General features: G+C 43.7%; 1 protein-coding gene across 1 annotated transcript in view; it reads right to left on the reverse strand.

The window, feature by feature from the left end:
* Positions 1 to 1743: 1743 nt before the first annotated feature.
* The window catches only part of rab11fip4a (RAB11 family interacting protein 4 (class II) a), a 46732-nt gene continuing 28295 nt past the window's right edge, over positions 1744 to 20180 (reverse strand). Inside the window, exons 11-15 of the mRNA XM_038267562.1 lie at positions 7704 to 7785; positions 7104 to 7241; positions 6505 to 6651; positions 2736 to 2879; positions 1744 to 2647 (exon numbers count right to left, since the gene is read on the reverse strand). Of these exons, the coding sequence (XP_038123490.1) occupies positions 2531 to 2647; positions 2736 to 2879; positions 6505 to 6651; positions 7104 to 7241; positions 7704 to 7785 (628 nt within the window). The 3' untranslated portion in view covers positions 1744 to 2530. The remainder of the gene's footprint in view (positions 2648 to 2735; positions 2880 to 6504; positions 6652 to 7103; positions 7242 to 7703; positions 7786 to 20180) is intronic.

A 20180-nucleotide genomic window follows, 5' to 3' on the forward strand; every position in this document is an offset into this window, starting at 1 on the left:
GTCCTCTGGCATGGGAGCTGCCTTGGAGCTCGTCTGCCTGGCTGTGTGTTTCCTGGACGGGGCCGCCTTTTACAGCTGCTTTTTGTATCTCTGCTTCTGTCTCCTTGAACCCCAGTCGGCCTCAGCAGATGGCCGCTCACACTGAGCCTGGTTCTGCTGGAGGTTTCTTCCTGTTAAAAGGGAGTTTTTCCTCTCCACTGTCGCTACAAGCATGCTTAGTGTGGGGGATTGTATTTGAGTCAATGAGTCAATGCAATCAACTGGTTTTCCTTAGATAGAAAACTTTGTATCAATTTGACTGTATGATCTGGTTGAACTGTAAAGTGCCTTGAGATGACATGTGTTGTGAATTTGGCGCTATATAAATAAACTGAATTGAATTGAATTGAATTGAGTTAAACACAGCATCCTGTTTTGCAGTTTGCTTTATTTTGGTTGTTTTAAACGCAGTAGAATTGTTTGGGGCTTCTTTGGCAGGTCTCATCTTATTTTAGTTTTTGTATAAAGGTAAATTGATTTTACTAAACAATATTTTATTAATTCATAAACTCTTCCTAAAAGGGAAACACCTGCTGCTATTTCCCTCTCCAAGAAGGTGTGCACAGGACTGTACCATTGGAGAACTGAAAGGGGAGGGTGGTTGATCTAATTTATTGTGTTTTTCTATTTGAAGTTTTGATTATTTCTTTGGATATAATTAAGATATTTCTGTTCTGTCATTAGCTGTTTATTTACAACCAATTCTCTTGTTTGTTGTTATTTTGCAGCTGTGTATCTTTTACAATGGTTTCTTCCAATTTAGTTCCACCTCTATTCAAGAAGCATGTCTGCCATTGTTCTGTGGTTCTTAGTGATGTTTGGTTGATGTCCTGAACCCACTGATCTCTATTTATTCTCTGGATTGCTGATAGCCTGAAAAAACTAAAGCCACAGGCCGCCATATTGGTACTCCCCACTCCCATGGAGACGTGCCATAAAAATGCCTCCCTGTGCAGCATTTGGCTGCAAAAACCAGCAGTTTTCTGTCTGCAGGAAGACGTTCCACAGGTAATTTCAAAGTCAGTGGATGAACTAACCAATAAATCCATCTATAGACGATGGATTCTATAGAATAGCCTGTAGCGTAACATTAGTCTGGCTATCTCAGACTGACTGGAAGACATTGACTGAGTTAGCCTTGACACTGGGTCTAACGTTAGAACATAGAAAGAAATTCACTGTGAAATGTTGATGTAGTAATTATTAAGTGGATGATGCGTCGTTTTTGTACTGATTGTTGTATTTCTCATTTGAAAAAGTCATAATATATTGCATGTTATATTGATGGGGGGAAAAAGAAACTCAAATATTCACCACATAAAGTATGTGGCATCATTCATGCATAATTTTCAAATGTGAAAATACTAAAGCATTAACAGACATGAACTTGTAATTCAGTCTTAATGCAAAATCTTGAAATAATATGTAAAATGTAATTACCACAACAATGTCATCAATACATGTATATCATGTAAATAATCAATTTAGCACTTTTGGCACTTCCGTATTATTCTTCTCCATTAACACATTAATTTTGTTGTGATGACTTGTTATAATATGTTTACGTGATTTATAGACTTCATTGACTTCATAATGACTGTGCAATGTGATGGGCCTATTTTTATTATATGTTAAAGTTAATCTACTGATGCAATGAAACAGCCTGTCTGTGTCAAAGTGATGAATTTATCTTTATTTTAAAAGTCTTAATCTGAAAATGAGAACATCATGGTTGTTTGATGCTGTAGCGCACGTATTGTTTACATTGAGACCGGTCTAACTAGGGAGTACCAATATGGCGGCCGGTGGCTTCACTTCAACCCTGTACTACAAACGGGCTATTAGCAATCCAGGGAATAAATAGAGATCAGGGGCTGAACCAGAAAGAATTGGAGACGCTCTTTGGGAAGCGGTTTGGGTCCCACCTCCAGGATGCCTTGACCTCCTAAATTAGCATGAAACTAATGTGAAAGGCTCTAAATGGTGACCTAGCTGAGAACAAGCAGAGAGAAATAATCGTCAGAAAGATGCATTTACAATACAAAATGTTATTTGTGACATTAAATAACTAGAAGAATTAAATTAGATGGCAGTGGCTCATAGTATGATAGAACGAGCTGTTATGATGAGGAACAAATGGAAACGTCCGACTGTTGGTTTTCCTCCAAAAGTTCGTTATGAACCTCAATAAATCAACCATCTCTAGCTGAATAAGATGAAAACAACGTTCTGAAGCTGTGATTAGAGGATAACAGCTGAAAAGGTGTCTGCATGAGGACATAGTTAAATCTGCAAACAATCCTGATGTTTTTTTAGGTCAAAGTTTTGTTTTGGATCCAAATAGAAGCAGAAATCATCGATATCCAGAGTTTGGAGGGACGGCCGGCGCCTTTCATTTGAACTTTCACACATAAGCAGCGATCAGGACGGCGATATGATGACTATTTAGCGTCACTGCAGCAGTAGAAATGTCTGTCCTAACATCTAAGGTTTAATTCTTGATCTCTAGGATGGAGGGATTGTGGTCCAGAATAGCCAGAATGATTTTATCCATATATTGCCGCAGACGCAGGTTAATCTCTTCCTGTTCTTTCAGAGCATCAACAATCTGAAAGAGAAACATAGAGAAAATTCAGATGTTCAGTTTTAACAGAGACACCAGCTAAAATAATCCTTTCTCCCTCTGACTGACGGACCTCGTCTCTTGAAGCGTTGTCGATCTCAGCGGCGAGGCACTGGGCCTTGGTGTGGCAGGAAAAGAGGTTCTTGGCTTCGTATAAACTGAGACTCAGAATCTGAGCGTTAAGGTCGTCGTTCTGGTCCCTCAGCTTAAAGTTCTCCTGAAACAGTTCAAGGAAAACGCCGTTTATAAAATCAGCTCTCGGGGAAAGCTGTTAATGCAACAAAATATGCAAAACTACAAAATTAAACCTTTTAATAATAAATATATTAGTTTTTTTCTTATTAATGACTTGATTCTTTAAGTCTAAAACCTGGTTTAGATCTGGGATTAAAATAGGACTTGTCTGAGCAGAATGAGGCTTAACCCCTGAAAAACAATCAACCCAATAGAAACACAATAACATGTGCTATCAACAGCAAAGCTGGATATTTGATTTACTTAAATCACTATTGTGGTCAGAAAATTTTGTGTCTCTTATTCTATATATTATATTTATGCTATTTACTCACTATAAAAGTTTTCACTCAGCCTGTTTCACCTGCAAGGCCACACAATCACCAGCGTGAGTCCGTTTGTAGACCAGACATAACTTCTTCCCATAAAAAACTAGATTCTTTTTCAAGGTTTATTCATAACATGTAACTATTTAACCAAAGTGTCTGTTCTGACTCTGATAACTTTCCATTATTGTTGTCATGATCTGGCCTGTTTGCTCTCCCTTAATTGGTCATTTCTTTCACCTGCCGTTTTCCCTCCCTGCCTCAATTATAATTTATTCCTCTCACCTGTTTCTTATATTTATACTCAGTTCAGCCTGAGCATTCAGTTCCAGATCATTATTTGTTTTCTGTTAGTCTGTCTGTTCAGTTTTTGCCTTGGTTCATGTCCTGGACATGAGCAGGTGGAAAGAGGGTTTTAGTGTTTGTCTCGTCTCCTGATCGTCCACTGTTCCTCCCCCGCGGAGTTCTCTGGGTTTTTGACTCATTATGTGGGGAGGTTCAGTTTTTATCCCAGTAAGCCTGGCTCCAGGGAGGAGACCAGTTTAAAGTCCTGCTTCAAGTTCTGGTGCTACGTCCTGTCTCGGCTACCCTCTTCCACTGAGCCTCCTCATCTGCACCTGATCCTGTCTGCTCCTGTGCGTGACCGTCTGGCCACGCTTCAGAAATCTATCTGACTCTGAACCCGTCTGGGAGCCTGTTATAGCCTGGAAACCTGGATCCTGCCTCCTGTTCTGTTCCTGCCTGATCTGCAACCTGTTCTGTCCGTTCCTGCCTGATCTGTATCTCTGATCAGGATCGGCTTCCTGCAACTCCTCTGGAGCTACAGCACAGGGGACACTCTAGGTGACGCGAGCCGCGAGGGGTATGGACTGAACTGCTAAACCAGGTAAGTGACTCACTGAGAACATCATCTTCAGTCAGGTGATCGTGGTCACTTACCTGTGTTTCTCCCTCAGAGTGTCAGAGATTGGGCGGTGCCCCGCCCCCCTCCTGCAGTGTCCGCGAGCCACGGCTCCACTTTAGTTTTGTTTATCAATAAACTTTTTGAACTTTCCAACTGACTGTCTCTCCTTGAATACTGGGTCCATCTGTCCTCGGTTCATGACAATTGTAAGTAAGGGGGAACGAATGCTGCTCAGATCAGAGCAGGGCTGAATAACGTGCAATAAGGTATGATGAACTGTTCTCTCTTTGCAAAGATAAAAATAAAATACTGAATGACATCCATCAATCTGCTTTTATTTAACTGGAGTAAATAGTTGAATACTTTTTTCCCACTACACTATTTAGTGCAGTTATTTCAGAGAGCAAACACCTGGACGATGATTCTTTCTACCTCCCCATCAGAGTCTCGCAAAGGGCAGATAAAGACATTCTTATTTAAATCTCTTTAGATGATCAATTTCCATATTTCTGCTTAATAAACGGTGTAACACACATAAAGAAAAAAAAAGACCAAACAAAGCTCAACGTCGGCACAAGGTACTAAAGATTTCAGGCATGTAATGAGACAAGCTTAATCATGCAGGCTGCCTGTGTGACCAGTAATACCATCAAACTGCTCCAGCTAAGTTATGATCATTGTAATAGCGGCCACACCAACTGCTGCTCAAAGAGACAGTTTACAAAACTGACTTCAAAACTGAGAGAACATCCATGTGGATTGACTCAGGAAGGAGGAATAGTTCACTCGCAATCCATAATTGTCTCTCACTAGTCTGTGGCCCCGCGTTTAGTTGTTTCATAATCCTTCCTCACTGAGATCAAATAGCAGAAATTATATAACATTAAGTAAATACTACAAAGGAATATCTGGGTAAACTACATAAAGCGGTCTGACATGCCATTGTTTCTGGGCTGCATTAAAAAGTTGAGAGTATACCCACTTCTCCAGGGACCACTGCGCTACTGCCGCTAGCAATCAGTGTTTTGGCTCCCTTCCCACTGGCAATAAAAGCTGCTCTAACCCCTCGCTGGAAGCTGCGTGGCCTCTTTCCCCATGCAGCTGCGTGTCTGGTAACACCATCATGCTGGGTTCCCATGGATGATGTCATCAGTGCAACAGAAATCAGGAAAGTAAACAATGGAGACCAAGATGGAAGGAAGCCAGTCAGTGTGCTATATTGTTTTGCTCTATTATCTGTCTGAATCACTCTCACCAGAGCTGCTCCATGTTTATGTAAACAGAATTGTTTCTGCTTGTTAGATCAGAAGCGACTGGTGTGGTGTGTTGACGTCCATACGTTAAGGACGTTAATTACGTTAATGGTGTCAGGTAATTTAGTGGTTTTCCCACAGCATGCCGATCAGAGACGAGGCGATTTTAGCACAAGTCGCTTGTGGAGTCGTTTGACCCAGGTAGACACGGTCAGTGCGCTGGTCCACTGCCACTAAAAGCTCTTTTTAAACAGGTTCTTCAGCCAGTGGGAAAGTATGAGTGTACTCCTACTTATACGGACTAATCACAAATATATCTAAGGAATCTATCTGTAACATATTCAATATTGGTGCAACGACTGTGAAGTGGATATAGATTAGCTTAGCAGAAGGCTTGAAAGATTATCCAGCAGCTCAGGAAGTAAATCCTTCACCCGGAGCCGCTGATCAGCTCTTATTCTGCTTTTATGACCTCCACTAAGGGGATTGCGGTATGTTTTTAGAAGAGTCTGTCTGTCTGTTTTAACGGGATAACTTGAAAAGTTAAAGGTGTCCCTCTGTCTAAGGAACAAACTACAAGGTTTTGGTGATGATGGGAATCACCATCTGGATCCAAATATTCAGCGAATACAGGTAAAAACCAAAGGAGGAAGTCACAATATGTTGGGAAATTATGAAATGGCGGAGGTCTGCGCTCTCCGAGTGCCTACATGTTGTGAATGCTGGCGTACCATAAAGAATAAATGATGAACAGTTTAGTTTGTGCCTTCAAGTCGTTGCCCATAGGAAGACGTTACTTGGATGTAACCTAGCGGAATATCTTCAGAAAGGTTAAAGTAACGTATTATAATTAAAAATGTCTCCAGACTTTACTGGTTGATGATTTTCTTTATTTGGACCCTGCTGATTTTTAATTGGTTACCCCTGGTCTATACATTTGCTGTTTAATGATGGCGATTGAGGCTTTTAAAGTTTGTAAAAAAAATGTTTTTCAGCATTTTGTGAGATTACTTCAATGGAAGAATGTATAAAAACTAGAAGGACGGCCAATATCACATTTGATCAGAAATGCTGACAGAAAGAGGGGGTATTTTTAACAAAGTTGACTTCTGCCTGTTTCCAGACCTGTTTCAGTCTCCTGACTTCAAGCTCCATCTCAGTCTCTCTGTTCTTGGCGTTATATTCAGACAGGCTTTTGCCTTTCCCAGGATGCTCCATTTCCAGCTTGAATAACTGCAGATGCTCCAGCTCCCGCCGAAGATCATCGATCAACTGCAAAAAAAGGACACAAAAGGTTTCCTTTTATTGATTTTGTTTATTTCTTTTACTGAATCAAATTAAAAACTATAACCAATAAAACATCCGTTGTTAAAGGAACTGCTAATCCACCTCTTTTGCTCTAGATACTCTGGGTCCTTAGATTATCTGTTATAAATGCTAGAGATCTCACATTCTCCGTAACAAAAGATGGTTTAACCTCCTCTCTATCACTATTTGGGTTCCACATTTATTTAATCGAGCTTATAAGAAATCAATCAGTTGATTCCAGTTTATTTAAAATCCACACTGTGGTGATTAGGCATCATGCAACTTTCCAAGCATAACATTTTAGCAGAATAATAAAAAGCGATGCAAGAGAAGAGAATCACAGGACATGTAAAGGAGCTGCATCGATAATCTGTAACACTTTTCATTGCAGGTGAGCACTAAAAAGCAGACCTTACCTCCTGCATGGCCTCCTTTTCTTTCTGAAACTCGTGGCGGTTGTGCCACAGCTTATCCATTATCTTTCTGTACAGGTCCACCTCATCTTTCAGCCTTAGACTAGTGTCCTCCAGTTTGTCCGTCATCCTTTGCTTTTCCTGCAGAGAAAAACAAATCTGTTAGTGAGTCAAGTCTCAGGTCTACAGGTAAAAGTCGCGTCTGAAGAACTTGAACCCTCACACTGGAAAAAATTTAAATCTCAGCAAGTCATTTTTTCTTAAAATCAGTGCGTTTTTCTTGAATTGAGGAGTTAAGTGTGAAACTTTGCCAATGGAACAAGACATTGTACTTTTAAAATAAGAAAAAACAATTGCATTGTTATATTTCAAGTGCACATTATCAAATTATCTTATTTTAAGAGTAGAAATACTCATTTCATTGACAAATTATCTTATTAACCTGCTCAAATTAAAGGTAAATACACTTAATAAAAGAAATGTTGACTTATTTCTAGAACATTTTTGCAGAGCAAAAGTCTTGAATTTCAGAGGTTAATTCGGTTCATCCATTGGCTGTTGTGACCCTTCTCATCTGAGGTAGCGACCCTCGGTTCGACTCACCTGGTCCAGTTTCTCAGACTGAGACTTGAGGCGGCTCACGTTTATCGTCATCTCTCCATTCTCTTCTTCTAACTGCTGGACCCTGCAGACAGGTTGGGTCAGAAACAGAGAGACGGGTTTTATTTGGGGGTTACTCTATCTGAGCACGTTATGTTCCCAACAGTCGGCCTCAACTGAAACATTTTGGCTCCTGCTGAGGGCTAACAGCTTGACATGATAGGTGCTTATTATTGGTTCTGGTTAGGAACATGGACAAAATATCTAGGTGATTTTAAAGTATAGCATCCGATAGCTAGTGTAAGGAGGGCCTTTCTCAGAGATGGCAAATGAACTGCAAGCAGATCCAAAGTATTTAACCTATTCTACCTCCCACAATGGGAGGGAGAAATTATTAGGGACTTGCTAAAATACAGCAGGTCAAAAAAGGCCATATTTTGCCGTACATGATGTTCTCCTGTAAAGTAGAGAAAAAAATAAACTAGTGCATTAAATTCAATAGATGAGGTGAAAATATCCAACATCAAATACAGAAAGCTTGATGAAAGATTTCCAGGTCCTGAAAGAAACTGTGCACAAGGATTGTTATTAGAAAGAACCTGCTTCATATTCTCCTATCAGTAGCAAAAAGACTGTGTTGTCCGAGGCCCTAGCAAAGCTGTCAGCTGGCCTGCATTTAACTAACGGTTACTGGTTCCTGATTAAGCAAATCATTTAATAAGGCATTATTTGGCCAAATAATGTTTTATTCATCTCATGGATTTGCATTGTGAACTGATTTGAAAATAGTCCAATCACTCTAATTTAGTGAAAAGCTAATGTGATCACATCCCAAATTCTTCAAGATCAACTTTGCTTCTCAAACACAAAATCCATCCTAACCAGTGACATCATTTTTTTAGTTGTTTCACCAGTTTTTTAGTCAAGAGTTTGACTTGGAGCTCAATAATTATTTTGCTTATAAATCCTATATTTTGTGGTTCCTAGAATTTCTAAAAGTAGAATGGGAGGCAGATCTTTTAGTTCTCAGGCTCCTCTCCTGTGGAACCAACTACCAGTTTTAGTCCGTGAGGCAGACACCCTGTCTACTTTTAGGGCTAGGCTTAAAACTTTCCTTTTTGATAAAGCTTCTAGTTAGAGTGGTTCAGGTTATCCTGAGCTATCTCTATAGTTCTGCTGCTATAGGCTTAGACTGCTGGAGGACATAGGGACCCCTTTTTCATCATTCTGCTTCATTCTATCTCTATTCTCCCACTCTGCAGAATCTGTTAGTTCAATCTCTAACGTTCTGCTCTCTCTGCTTTTTCTCATAGTAGCTTCATCTGGTCTGTTCCTGTTTGGCTGTGACTCCATCCTGGAGAGAAATATCAGCTGTGCTGCTGCCATCAACACCTTTGTTTCTAGATGTTGGAGCTTGGCCTGTTTTCCAGTGTAGTCCTGTTTCTCTGACTGGGGATCTCTGTTCCCGTGCATAGAGATGTCTATATTTACAGTTGATTTATTAAAAATGCTTTTCAGTAAAAGTCAACAGCAATAACTCCAATAACAAACGATAATTTTATTCAACATGTATTTATTAAAAATGCTTAACAATTCCGGTAATGAATGAAAAGCCCAATGAAAGAAATAATGTCTCATCTAAACATCCCTCACTTAACAATAAAAGTTAACAATAACTCTCAACTCCCAATAACCAGAGATGGCAAAAGTACTCACTTTGCGTACTTGAGTAAGATACTTGTGTTAAAAAATACTCTGGTAAAAGTGGAAGTACTGATTAAACTTCTTTACTCAAGTAAAAGTAACAAAGTACAGGCTTGTAAATTTACTTAAAGTATAAAAGTAAAAGTAGAAACCACTTTTTTCATGCCGTTGCCTACATTTTAAATGGATGTCTGCCAATAGGACTAGATCTCCGTTGTGTTCATTTTCAATCATCTCGTCGTCCATGCTACTATGCTAACGCCACCGCCACCAAGCTGCAATGATTTGCCGCCAATGAATACCGCCGAATCTGTCGATTCATCTTGTAGTGGTGCGTCAAATGCAACGTAGATTCCCATCCAATTAGATTGAATTTGGTATTGATGACGTGAAAAATAATAACGGTAACTCCATTGAAATGATTCAAAACTAAAGTAACGAGCCAATTTTTTTAAATGTAAGGAGTAGAAAGTACAGATATTTGTGTAAAAACGTAAGGAGTAGAAGTAAAAAGTCGCCATAAAAATAAGTAGTAAAGTAAAGTAAAAATATCAGAAAAATCTAATACATTGGACACCGAGACATATGTGCCTGCTTTGCACACTGTGCACAAGGCGTCCCATTTGTCTCGACCCGGTCTGAAAGCAGGGAAACTCTTTTGTAAATTGTCGGTAAACATACATTTGCACCTTTGCATGTTGTTGGCGTATTGACGGCCACGCAATCTATATTCTGATTAAGAACAGGGCTGCCCGCACTGACGCGTGCAGGGATTACGTCACACGCAGCACCGTGCGCAGTGCCCTAGTGCCTGTAAATTTAATGGTCCAATTAAGGTAATTTAAAAAATCAGGACATTTCCTCACTTTCTAAAAAAAAAAACCGGGACGCCCAGGACAGGACGTGAAATACGGATGTTTGGTCACCCTATTAAAAGGGAGTTTTTCCTCTCCACTGTCGCTACAAGCATGCTTAGTGTGAGCAGGGGCGGATTAAGAAATTTTGGCCCCCTGGGCCTGACATGGTCTTGGCCCCTCAACCCCCCGCGTGCAAGAAATACTGTATACTGTGAACAGACATGCACACTGTCCTGTACAGAAGAGTGCACATACTGCACACACACTATTAGGTATACCACACAGACACTGACAAGCACAGGTTTCACACAGACACAGGGGGAGGGGATAAATGGCCTAAAAATAAACATTTTGGAAAATGATTATGCCCACTTCAGTGATGGTGCATTGGGTCATTTGAGAGATATTATGTATTGGAAGTTGGTAGCTATCATGAAATAAACCCCCCACCCCACCCAAAAAACTAAATCGGACATGATTTTTGCCCCCTTTTCCTCCCTTCTATCATTAAAAATAAAATAATATCTTAGGAAAACACTTTGGCATAACGGCAGCTGTGCAGCAAATTGAGGCTCAAAGTCTGTATCTATTTGTGGTTAAGCTTGAGGAGAAGGAGAGAGGTAAAATGATAACATGCATCGGAGAGCACCACAAAGAAAGGTGTAGGCCAGTTCATGGTACAAGGGCTGCATGCAGGTCAAGATAGCCCATTTCCAAGAATGCTATAGTGGCTGGACAGGCCCTGGACGTCCTGAAATCAGTGTCAGACGTGGCTGCCGAATACTTGGATGAAGTGAAGCAGCTGACAGATCTCATGCTGCCCCATCTGAAGACTGTCCTGGCCAGGCAGAGGATGGATGAGGAGACCTTCCCAATGGACCCTGTCAGTGAACAGGCTAGTAACATTGATGGCACCCCTGTGCACAACATTGGGATGGAGAGACAATGTGGCAAGGTGGACTACAAACTGAAGAAGTTGGGCACACTGAACGCAGTCAATAGGTCAATAATTTTACAGAAGTGCCAGGAGCTTCAGAGGTTTCAAGGCAGCAGCACAAGCAAAAAGGGAGGTTGAACTCAACTGGAGTAAATTCATGAAGGCAAAATTCGAGAGTAGGGCAGATGAGAAACAAGAGATGGCTCAAAGAAAGGAGAGTAAGAGACTAGACATGCTGGACACACTGAAATCTTTTGATGGCCCCTTCACGATAGTGGGGAAGTTGAAAAGTTCCTTGTGGATGAAAGTCTGCACAAGAATGCAAAGCTGCAGAGAATGAAGCTTGAGGTTCAGTTTGCCAGAGAAAGCACCAAGCTTCTGCCTAAAGTCAATCCTATCTTCACAATCCAGGTGACACTTCCCAGAAATGGCAAAAGTGCAATTCTCCAAGTCATAATGGATACTTAGAATTTTATGGTGGTGGTAAGTATTCATGAAAACAGGTAGCCTAACATTAGTGAATGGGTGAATTCTGGAAATAACCTAAAAATCTTACACAGTGCACCTTTAAGCAAGGGGTTTCTTTCGTGCTTTCAATTTTGCAAAATCATCCACCACATCATTGAAGTCCAACTCTCTTGTCAGCTCACTCTCAATTGCCATTAAAGATAACGCATTTAATCTTTTCTGAGTCATTCTTGTGCGCAGCTCATTTTTTACTCTTGACAAAAGAGAGAATGAGCGTTCTCCCTCACAGTTACTGACCGGTAGAGTGAGAAAAATCTGTAGCGCAATGTATGTATTAGGAAACGTAGGCTGTAGTCCAAAATGTATTATTGTTTTGAGCAGTCCTGAAAGGGTCCTCTCATCAGTGTTGTTGAGCTGTATAAAATATTTTAACTGTATAAGCTCCTGTCCAAGACTTTTATTGAGGTCAGATGGGTACGATTCAGTGAGAATCTTGGCCTTGTGAAGGACTGAAGCATTGGACTCTGTATCCAAAGAGAAAAGGACACTGAACAAATTGTTCAGATGTTTGTAGGCCTCCAGACGGTGATTAAGGCTTGAACTCAGTTGATCAATAGAGGCAATAAATGTCTCTATTTGAAACAGTTGCCTTCCCTCAAGCACGATTCATCAGCAAACTTTTTACGTTTCCTCGTCCGTTCAGCCCTGTAAGATGGGGTGCCACCCAACATGTTTAAGGCTTTCTGCTCAAAATGATCAAATAGATCTCTTTGGGAGAGAACAAAGGTGCGCAGAGATTCCAGCAATCTAACTGCTGTACCAAGGTCCATGTCTGCTTTTTGAAGTTGCAGACTTGTGGCCTGAAATCTCGACAGAACAGTGTCCCAAAAGCCTGCCATGAAGGCCATCTCAAGTGAATCCAGCTTCCGCACTAGACTGTCAGCTTCAGTTCGTGTGTCTCGTTTCTCTGTGTCATCAGTGGAAATAACCTGTAGTGCTGCTTTTATTTTACTGTAGTTCTGCCACAGTGCTTTGGTAGATTCTGCACGGCAACTCCAACGCGTGTTGGATAAAGCTTTAAGTGTGAGATCTATGTTGGAATTGCCAAATACCCTGTCCCATCGGTGTGTGGATGCAGTTGTGAAGTTGTAAATAGACTGAATCAAGTCAAAATACTTAGAGACTTCATTTCCACATCTGTCAATGCTGTTGACTCCCACCAAATTCAAAGAGTGAGCTGCACATGGAATATAGTGTATTAATGGGTTGCTTTTCTTTAAGTGAGCCTGTAACCCATTATACCTCCCTGACATGTTGCTGGCATTATCATAAGCCTGCCCCCTGCAATTTGACAGCTCTAACCCTAGATTTTCCAACACAGACATGACACAGTTAGCCAAACTTTCACCTGTATGGCTAGTAATGGGCTCAAAACCCACAAAGCGTTCAACAACACTGCCCTCTTTGCTAACAAAACGGAATATGAATGTCAATTGGTCCACATGAGATAAATCTGGGTTGAATCCACAATGATAGAGTAGTATTTGCTTGCTTGCAGTTCATCTGCTATAGCCTGTTTGGTTTTTGCACCCATCAATTCAATGAATTCCTCACAAATGGTGGAGGACAGATATGAGGTATTACCTCGACCCATCTGCCCAAACTTTCTGATGTGATCCTTTAGAAAGGGATCAAATTCAGCCAGGACCTCCAGAATACCAAGGTAGTTCCCATTGAGAGGAGACCCTAACGATTCATTTTTACCCCTAAATGCAAGGCCCCTTTCTGCAAGGAATTTAATGACTGCAACAACTCTTTGTAACACCTGCCTCCAATAGCTGCTCTCTGCCTGAAACTGTTTGAACAGGTCTGCATCAACTGTGGCACCTTTGGCGCGGTTCAAGACTGCTTGCATGCAGGTTATGTGCTCAGCACTTCGCTCATGTTCACCAAATCTTTCTGAGTGTTTCCAATCACAATAGCCTGTCACAAAAGAATGCGTTTTTGGGGAAAACAGTTTGCATGCAAAGCAGTAAACATTACCAGTAGAGGGAGAGTACATCAGCCACTCTCTTTGTACTCGTTGTCCATTGGGCAAGTGTGAAGTAAAATGTTCATTGTTTAGGCATCGGGTTTTGCCTCCTAGCCCACTGTTCCTCACAGAAGCTGGATAATGGCTGTGACGGTTGTGAAATGATTTTGCACCTCTTTGAATAAGAACTTCCTTCATTGACTCAGTGAGGGTCTCAGCCCATTTAGCGGGATCACTAGGTAGAGTTGTCACTGTAGATGGTGTTGAAGAAAGATTCAGCTCATTTTCTATGCTGTCCAGAGGTGCAGTGACCTCACATTCATCCGAGCAACTGGCTACTGCTGAATTGGTTGAATCATAAGCATCAGAAGCATTTGGTTCAGTGTCTACACTTGTAGTGGTCTCAGGATCTTGGGAGCTACATGCTAGCTCAGGTGCATTGCTAACCTTAGCTGAATTTGCAGTAGCATTTATAGAATTGCTTTCAGCAGATGTCTTTGTACTGAAGAAGCTGGAGATATTTGGAACACTCTCAAGTAAAACTGATTCCTTTTTTTTCTTTTCTTGCTGAATTTTTTTTCTAGCTCCTCCACTTAAACGTTTATGATCCATATTTCCCTTCTTTCTTTGCACATTGGCTCTTTGCCTATCACAACAGATAAACCAACTATATGTGTGTGTGTGTGTGTGTGTGTGTGTGTGTGTGTGTGTGTGTGTGTGTGTGTGAGTTTGTTTGTGTGTTTATGATCGGTGCTGCTTCCTTCAAGTGTGTGAGGTGATTTAGAAAACTAGCAACCCAGCATCAACACTCCAAAGCAGAGAATAACAGCTTACTAGCATAGACAATTGAGAGCAGAGAATCAACTGATTCGTCTGATAGACAGCAGGAGAGCAGAGTGGTCAGTGATGATCGAATCAAGAAAATGTCTAAATGGCAAGGGAACAGACTGATTTGTACTGAGGAGAAAGAGAGAGAGAGCCAATTACAGTGAAATATATTCCAAAAGAGCCAAGTGACTAGCTGAAGGCAGGGACAAATGCCTTGGAGTGAACAACAAGAGTGCAAAGTACCAAATGGCAAAATGTGGGAAGACCTACAGGCAGATCTGCTTTTACCACTTATCTTCACAACCAAAAAGTCGCTAAATGATGTTTTTAGTCGCTAGCCAGGTATGGCCAAAAGACACGAAATCTAGCGGCAAACTCGGTCAATCACACTGACAGTGAAACAAATATTTTGAAAAGATAATAATTGTACAACTTTGTGCACTTTTGTCTTCTATCTAAATATTTTCACAAAGGACACCAAAATGTTGCTATCTGCAGGCAGCTTGCTAGCTATGATGGCAGCAACGATGTCTGCCAGACAGGAGAGAGTGGTCAGTGACGATCGAATCGAGAAAATGACAAAATGGGTCAAAGACCAAAAAGTTATTAACTGACAGCAGTGACAAATGTCAGACTGTAAACTTTTTCGAAAGAAAAGGACAAAATGGGAAGATGCTGATAGTAACAGCAAAATTGTCATGCTCCAGGCCTGGGTTCAGGGATGGGTTGTCTCTCTCTCTCTCTTCTCTGCAGGGTGGACTGGCAGGTGCTCCTCATCACTGCTGATTTCAGCCCTTCTTAAGGAGCAGAGACCAGGAGGAGGGCGTCAGTTCTTTCTCGCTTCCAGCGTGAACCTGAAATCCAAGCCAGAGAAATCACAAGCCAGGGAGCTGGACTCCTCTGATCGCCTGCCTGTCCACCCTCAAAAACCATCTGCACAAGAGAGACTGAGGGAACCGCTGGATTGCACCGGACCACAGACTTCACCCCCCCTGGCTCCGGGCAAGCCTCCCACTCTGTGAGTTTTGAGCTCTCCACATTCTTACTGCCACAGGCTGTTTCTGACCACCTCCTTCGCCCTCCAAGCAGGCCAGAAGATACCAAACCAGTCATCACCTGTCTACCAGCACTTTACAATAAACCAGTTAAAACTAACTGTCTGTCTCCGTGGTTGCTCTGATCCTGAGTCGTTCTTTTCTATCATGACAGAAAGAACTGACCAGCCTGACTCAGGGGCGCAACTTCGGAGCGCAGTTTCCCACCAGGGGTTATTGCTAGGACAGCATGAGGCTCTATTACAATCTATGAGCCAACAGCAGGCACAACTTTGTCAAGCCATGAGTTTACTGACTCACGAGATTCAGGACCTAAGAGGACAATTAAGCATGAATCAACCTACCTCTCCTTCTCCCCCAGCTGTCCAACCTCCCGCTGATATCGCGCCGCCTTCGACCTCTGGTGTCGGGGTGTCCACGCCTTCTCCAGAACCTTTCTTTGGTGAGCTGAGTTTTCTTATTGCAGTGCTCCTTAGTCTTCTGTCGTTCCCCCCAGTCTTTTCCAGATGACGCTGGGAGGATTTCCTATGTTGTCGGTCTCCTCAGAGATAGAGCCTTGAGTTGGGCGGAGTCATTTATTGATGAAACGAGTATCCTCAGTCTTAGTTATGCTGACTTCCTCGCTCGGTTCAAAAGAACGTTCTCCTCCTCGTTAAGCGAGGAGGAGGCTGCTAAGAGACTGTGGTCTCTGAAACAGGGAGGCCGCTCGGTAGCCGACTTTGCGGTCGAGTTCCGTACCCTGGCTTCTCAGACAGGTTGGAACGCCCTAGCTCTTAAAGCGGCGTTTCTTAATGGACTCACCGAAAAATTAAAAGATGAATTAGCCACCCGAGACAAACCATCAGACCTAGAGGAACTGATCGGTCTAGCCATTCGGGTGGACGATCGGCTCCGTGAAAGAGCCCGTGAGAGACGGGGACAGGACCCTCTTCCAGCGCGACGCCTCGCCCCTCCCTCCTCGGTCACGCCTCCTAGTTACCGTTCGGCTCTCCCAGAGAGCCAACCGTTGGACGAACCCATGCAACTAGGCAGGGCTCACCTGTCCCCGGAAGAAAGAGACAGGCGTATGAGGGCTAAACAGTGCCTCTACTGTGGCACCTCTGGGCATTTTCGTTTTGACTGTCCCGTCCGCCCAAAAGATCCAGCCCGCCAGTAGTCCAGGGGATACTGGCGGGCGCGTGTTCTGAGACCCCTGCTCCCTGGTTTCTTTTACAATCTGTTATTTGTTTCCAAGAGTCACAACATCCGGTCTCAGCCCTCATAGATTCAGGCTCAGAGCAGAATCTTATTGATCCAGCCTTGGTTAACAGACTTCACATACCTGTTCATTTGTTACCATCTCCAGTCTCAGTAGTTGCTTTGGACGGCAGCCCCCTAGTCACCATTACCCATCAGACACTTCCCCTTAAATTAATTTCTTCTGGTAATCATCATGAAGACCTCTCTTTTTTTGTATTTCCCACCAAACACTCTCCTGTTGTTTTGGGCTATTCGTGGTTGGCAGCCCATAACCCTCTAATTAATTGGAGGGAGTCACGAATTGAAACATGGAGCACCAGTTGTCTGGCTTCGTGTCTGCAGTCAGCCCTTCCCCGTTCTTCAATAGACCCTGTTTCCCCAGAGGTTCCTTCTGATCTGTCCCAAGTTCCATCTGATTATCTTTACCTCCGGCGTGTGTTTAGCAAGGATCTAGCTCTAAGCCTCCCCCCTCATCGTCCCTACGATTGTTCCATCGATCTCCTCCCAGGGGCTCCCCTGCCGTCAGCCCGTCTTTATAAACTGTCTCATTCTGAACAGGGAGCTATGGAGAGATATATAGCAGAGTCACTGAAAGCGGGCATTATTCGTCCATCATCCTCCCCTGTTGGGGCAGGTTTTTTCTTTGTCCAAAAGAAAGATAAAACACTACGTCCCTGCATAGATTACAGAGGCCTCAATCAGATAACTATCAAAAACAAATATTCTTTACCCCTTCTGGCTTCAGCCTTTGATACAGTACGTGGAGCCACAATCTTCACCAAACTGGACCTCCGCAACGCTTATCATCTGATCCGTATCAGGGAGGGAGATGAGTGGAAGACGGCTTTCAAGACACCGATAGGCCACTTCGAGTATCTGGTCATGCCTTTCGGCCTAACTAATGCCCCAGCTGTCTTCCAAGCCCTCATAAATGATGTACTCAGAGACTTCATTAATCATTTTGTGTTTGTCTACATAGACGACATCCTCATTTTCTCTAGAGACCCCAAACAACATCGGCAGCACGTCCGCCAGGTCCTCCAGCGGCTCCTAGAGAACCGTTTATTTGTCAAGGCAGAAAAATGTGAGTTCCACCGTGAGTCCATAAGTTTCCTCGGCTTCATCTTTGAGGGTGGACAGGTGAAGACGGATCCAGCCAAAGTCAAAGCTGTGGTCGACTGGCCCACACCCAAGACCCGAAAGGACCTCCAACGCTTCCTTGGGTTTGCCAATTTCTACAGAGTGTTTATCAAGGACTATAGTGTCATTGCATCGCCCCTCTCAGCCCTCACTTCCACCAAGACAATCTTTACTTGGTCTCCTGGAGCCGATCAGGCTTTTCGTTTCCTCAAGGAGAGGTTCACAAAAGCCCCCATCCTGGTTTACCCTGATCCTTTGGCCCAGTTCACCATGGAGGTCGATGCCTCGGATACCGGGGTCGGGGCCATCCTGTCCCAGATGTCTGTCTCTGATGGCAAGCTCCATCCCTGTGCTTTCTTTTCTAGGCGTTTCACTCCAGCCGAGAAAAACTACGATGTGGGAGATTGTGAGCTGCTGGCCATTAAACTGGCTCTGGAGGAGTGGCGCCACTGGTTGGAGGGGACAGAGTTGCCAATTATTATCTGGACAGATCATAAGAACCTTTCCTACATCCAGTCTGCTAAACGCCTGAACTCTCGTCAGAGCCGTTAGGCACTTTTTTTTTCACGTTTCCATTTTACCATCACCTACCGCCCTGGCTCCAAAAACGTTAAACCAGACGCACTGTCCCGACTGTTTCCTGCCGCCCCTGATTCCACTGATCCAGAGACCATCATCCCCAAATCCTGCGTCATTGGGGCGATCGCCTGGGGATTGGAGAAACAGATTCAACGGGCGCTGGAGAATGAACCTGATCCTGGAGGCGGCCCTCCCCGCCGACTCTATGTCCCTTCTGCTGTCCGTTCCCAGGTAATCCGCTGGGGGCATTCATCTAGGTTCTCTGGTCACCCTGGCTCCAGTCGCACCATTGCCTTCATCAGACGATATTTCTGGTGGCCGTCCCTAAACAGGGATGTTTTTGAGTTTGTTTCTGCCTGTCCTGTCTGTGCCCGCAACAAATGTTCCAGCAGACCACCTTCTGGCCTCCTCCAACCTCTACCCACGCCTAGTCGTCCGTGGTCACACATAGCCCTGGATTTCGTCACTGGTCTACCCCCATCCAATCACAAGACGGTCATCCTCACCGTCATCGACAGGTTCTCCAAGGCATGCCATCTGATACCACTGAACAAACTTCCATCTGCTCACCAGACTGCCAGACTTTTGTTCGACCATGTGTTTAGACTCCATGGCTTGCCGACTGAAATTGTGTCTGACCGTGGCCCACAGTTTGTTTCCCAAGTTTGGCGTCGTTTCTGTCAGTGCCTGGGGGCTAAGGTCTCACTTACATCTGGATTCCATCCCCAGTCTAATGGTCAGTGCGAAAGGCTGAATCAAGAGTTGGAGAACACCCTCCATTGTGTCTGCTCCCACAACCCCTCCTCCTGGAGTCAGCTCCTTGCATGGGTGGAGTACTCACATAACTCGCACATTTCAGCAGCCACTGGATTGTCCCCCTTTGAGGCATCCCTAGGTTATCAGCCCACACTCCTTCCCTCTTCCTTCCCTGATCCAACCTTTCCATCCGTCAGGTCATACCTTCAGCAGTGCCGCAAAGTCTGGGATCAGACCAAAGCCGCCCTTGAATGTACCTCCATTCGAAACAAGAAGTTTGCTGACCGCAAACGCATCCCGGCGCCTATCTATTTCCCTGGACAAGAGGTGTGGTTGTCTTCTAGGAATTTTCCCCTAAAGGCTGTGTCAAAGAAACTGGCCCCTAAGTTCCTCGGTCCCTTTAAGATCGCCCGCATCATCAGTCCTACAGCAGTCCGGCTCAGGCTTCCGCCTCACCTTCGTGTACACCCTACTTTTCATGTGTCTCAAATTAGGCCTGTCACCTCTAGCCCGTTATGCCCTCCTTCCAGACCCCCTCCACCCGCCCGGATTGTGGATGGTCACCCTGCCTTCACGGTTCGACGCATAGTGGCTCCTAGGCGTCGTGGCCGCGGCTTCCAGTTTCTGGTGGATTGGGCGGGGTACGGCCCTGAGGAGCGGTCCTGGGTTCCTCGTTCGTTCATTTTGGATCCCGGCCTCATCTCAGCCTTCGAGGCCTCCTCCACTGGACGGCCGCCAGGGGGCGTCCGTTAGAGGGGGGGTGCTGTCATGCTCCAGGCCTGGGTTCAGGGATGGGTTGTCTCTCTCTCTCTCTTCTCTGCAGGGTGGACTGGCAGGTGCTCCTCATCACTGCTGATTTCAGCCCTTCTTAAGGAGCAGAGACCA

This window comes from Cyprinodon tularosa, unplaced genomic scaffold (genome assembly GCF_016077235.1).
Source record: "Cyprinodon tularosa strain WSP-4 unplaced genomic scaffold, ASM1607723v1 ctg678, whole genome shotgun sequence".
In the NCBI taxonomy this organism is placed as follows: Eukaryota; Metazoa; Chordata; class Actinopteri; order Cyprinodontiformes; family Cyprinodontidae; genus Cyprinodon; species Cyprinodon tularosa.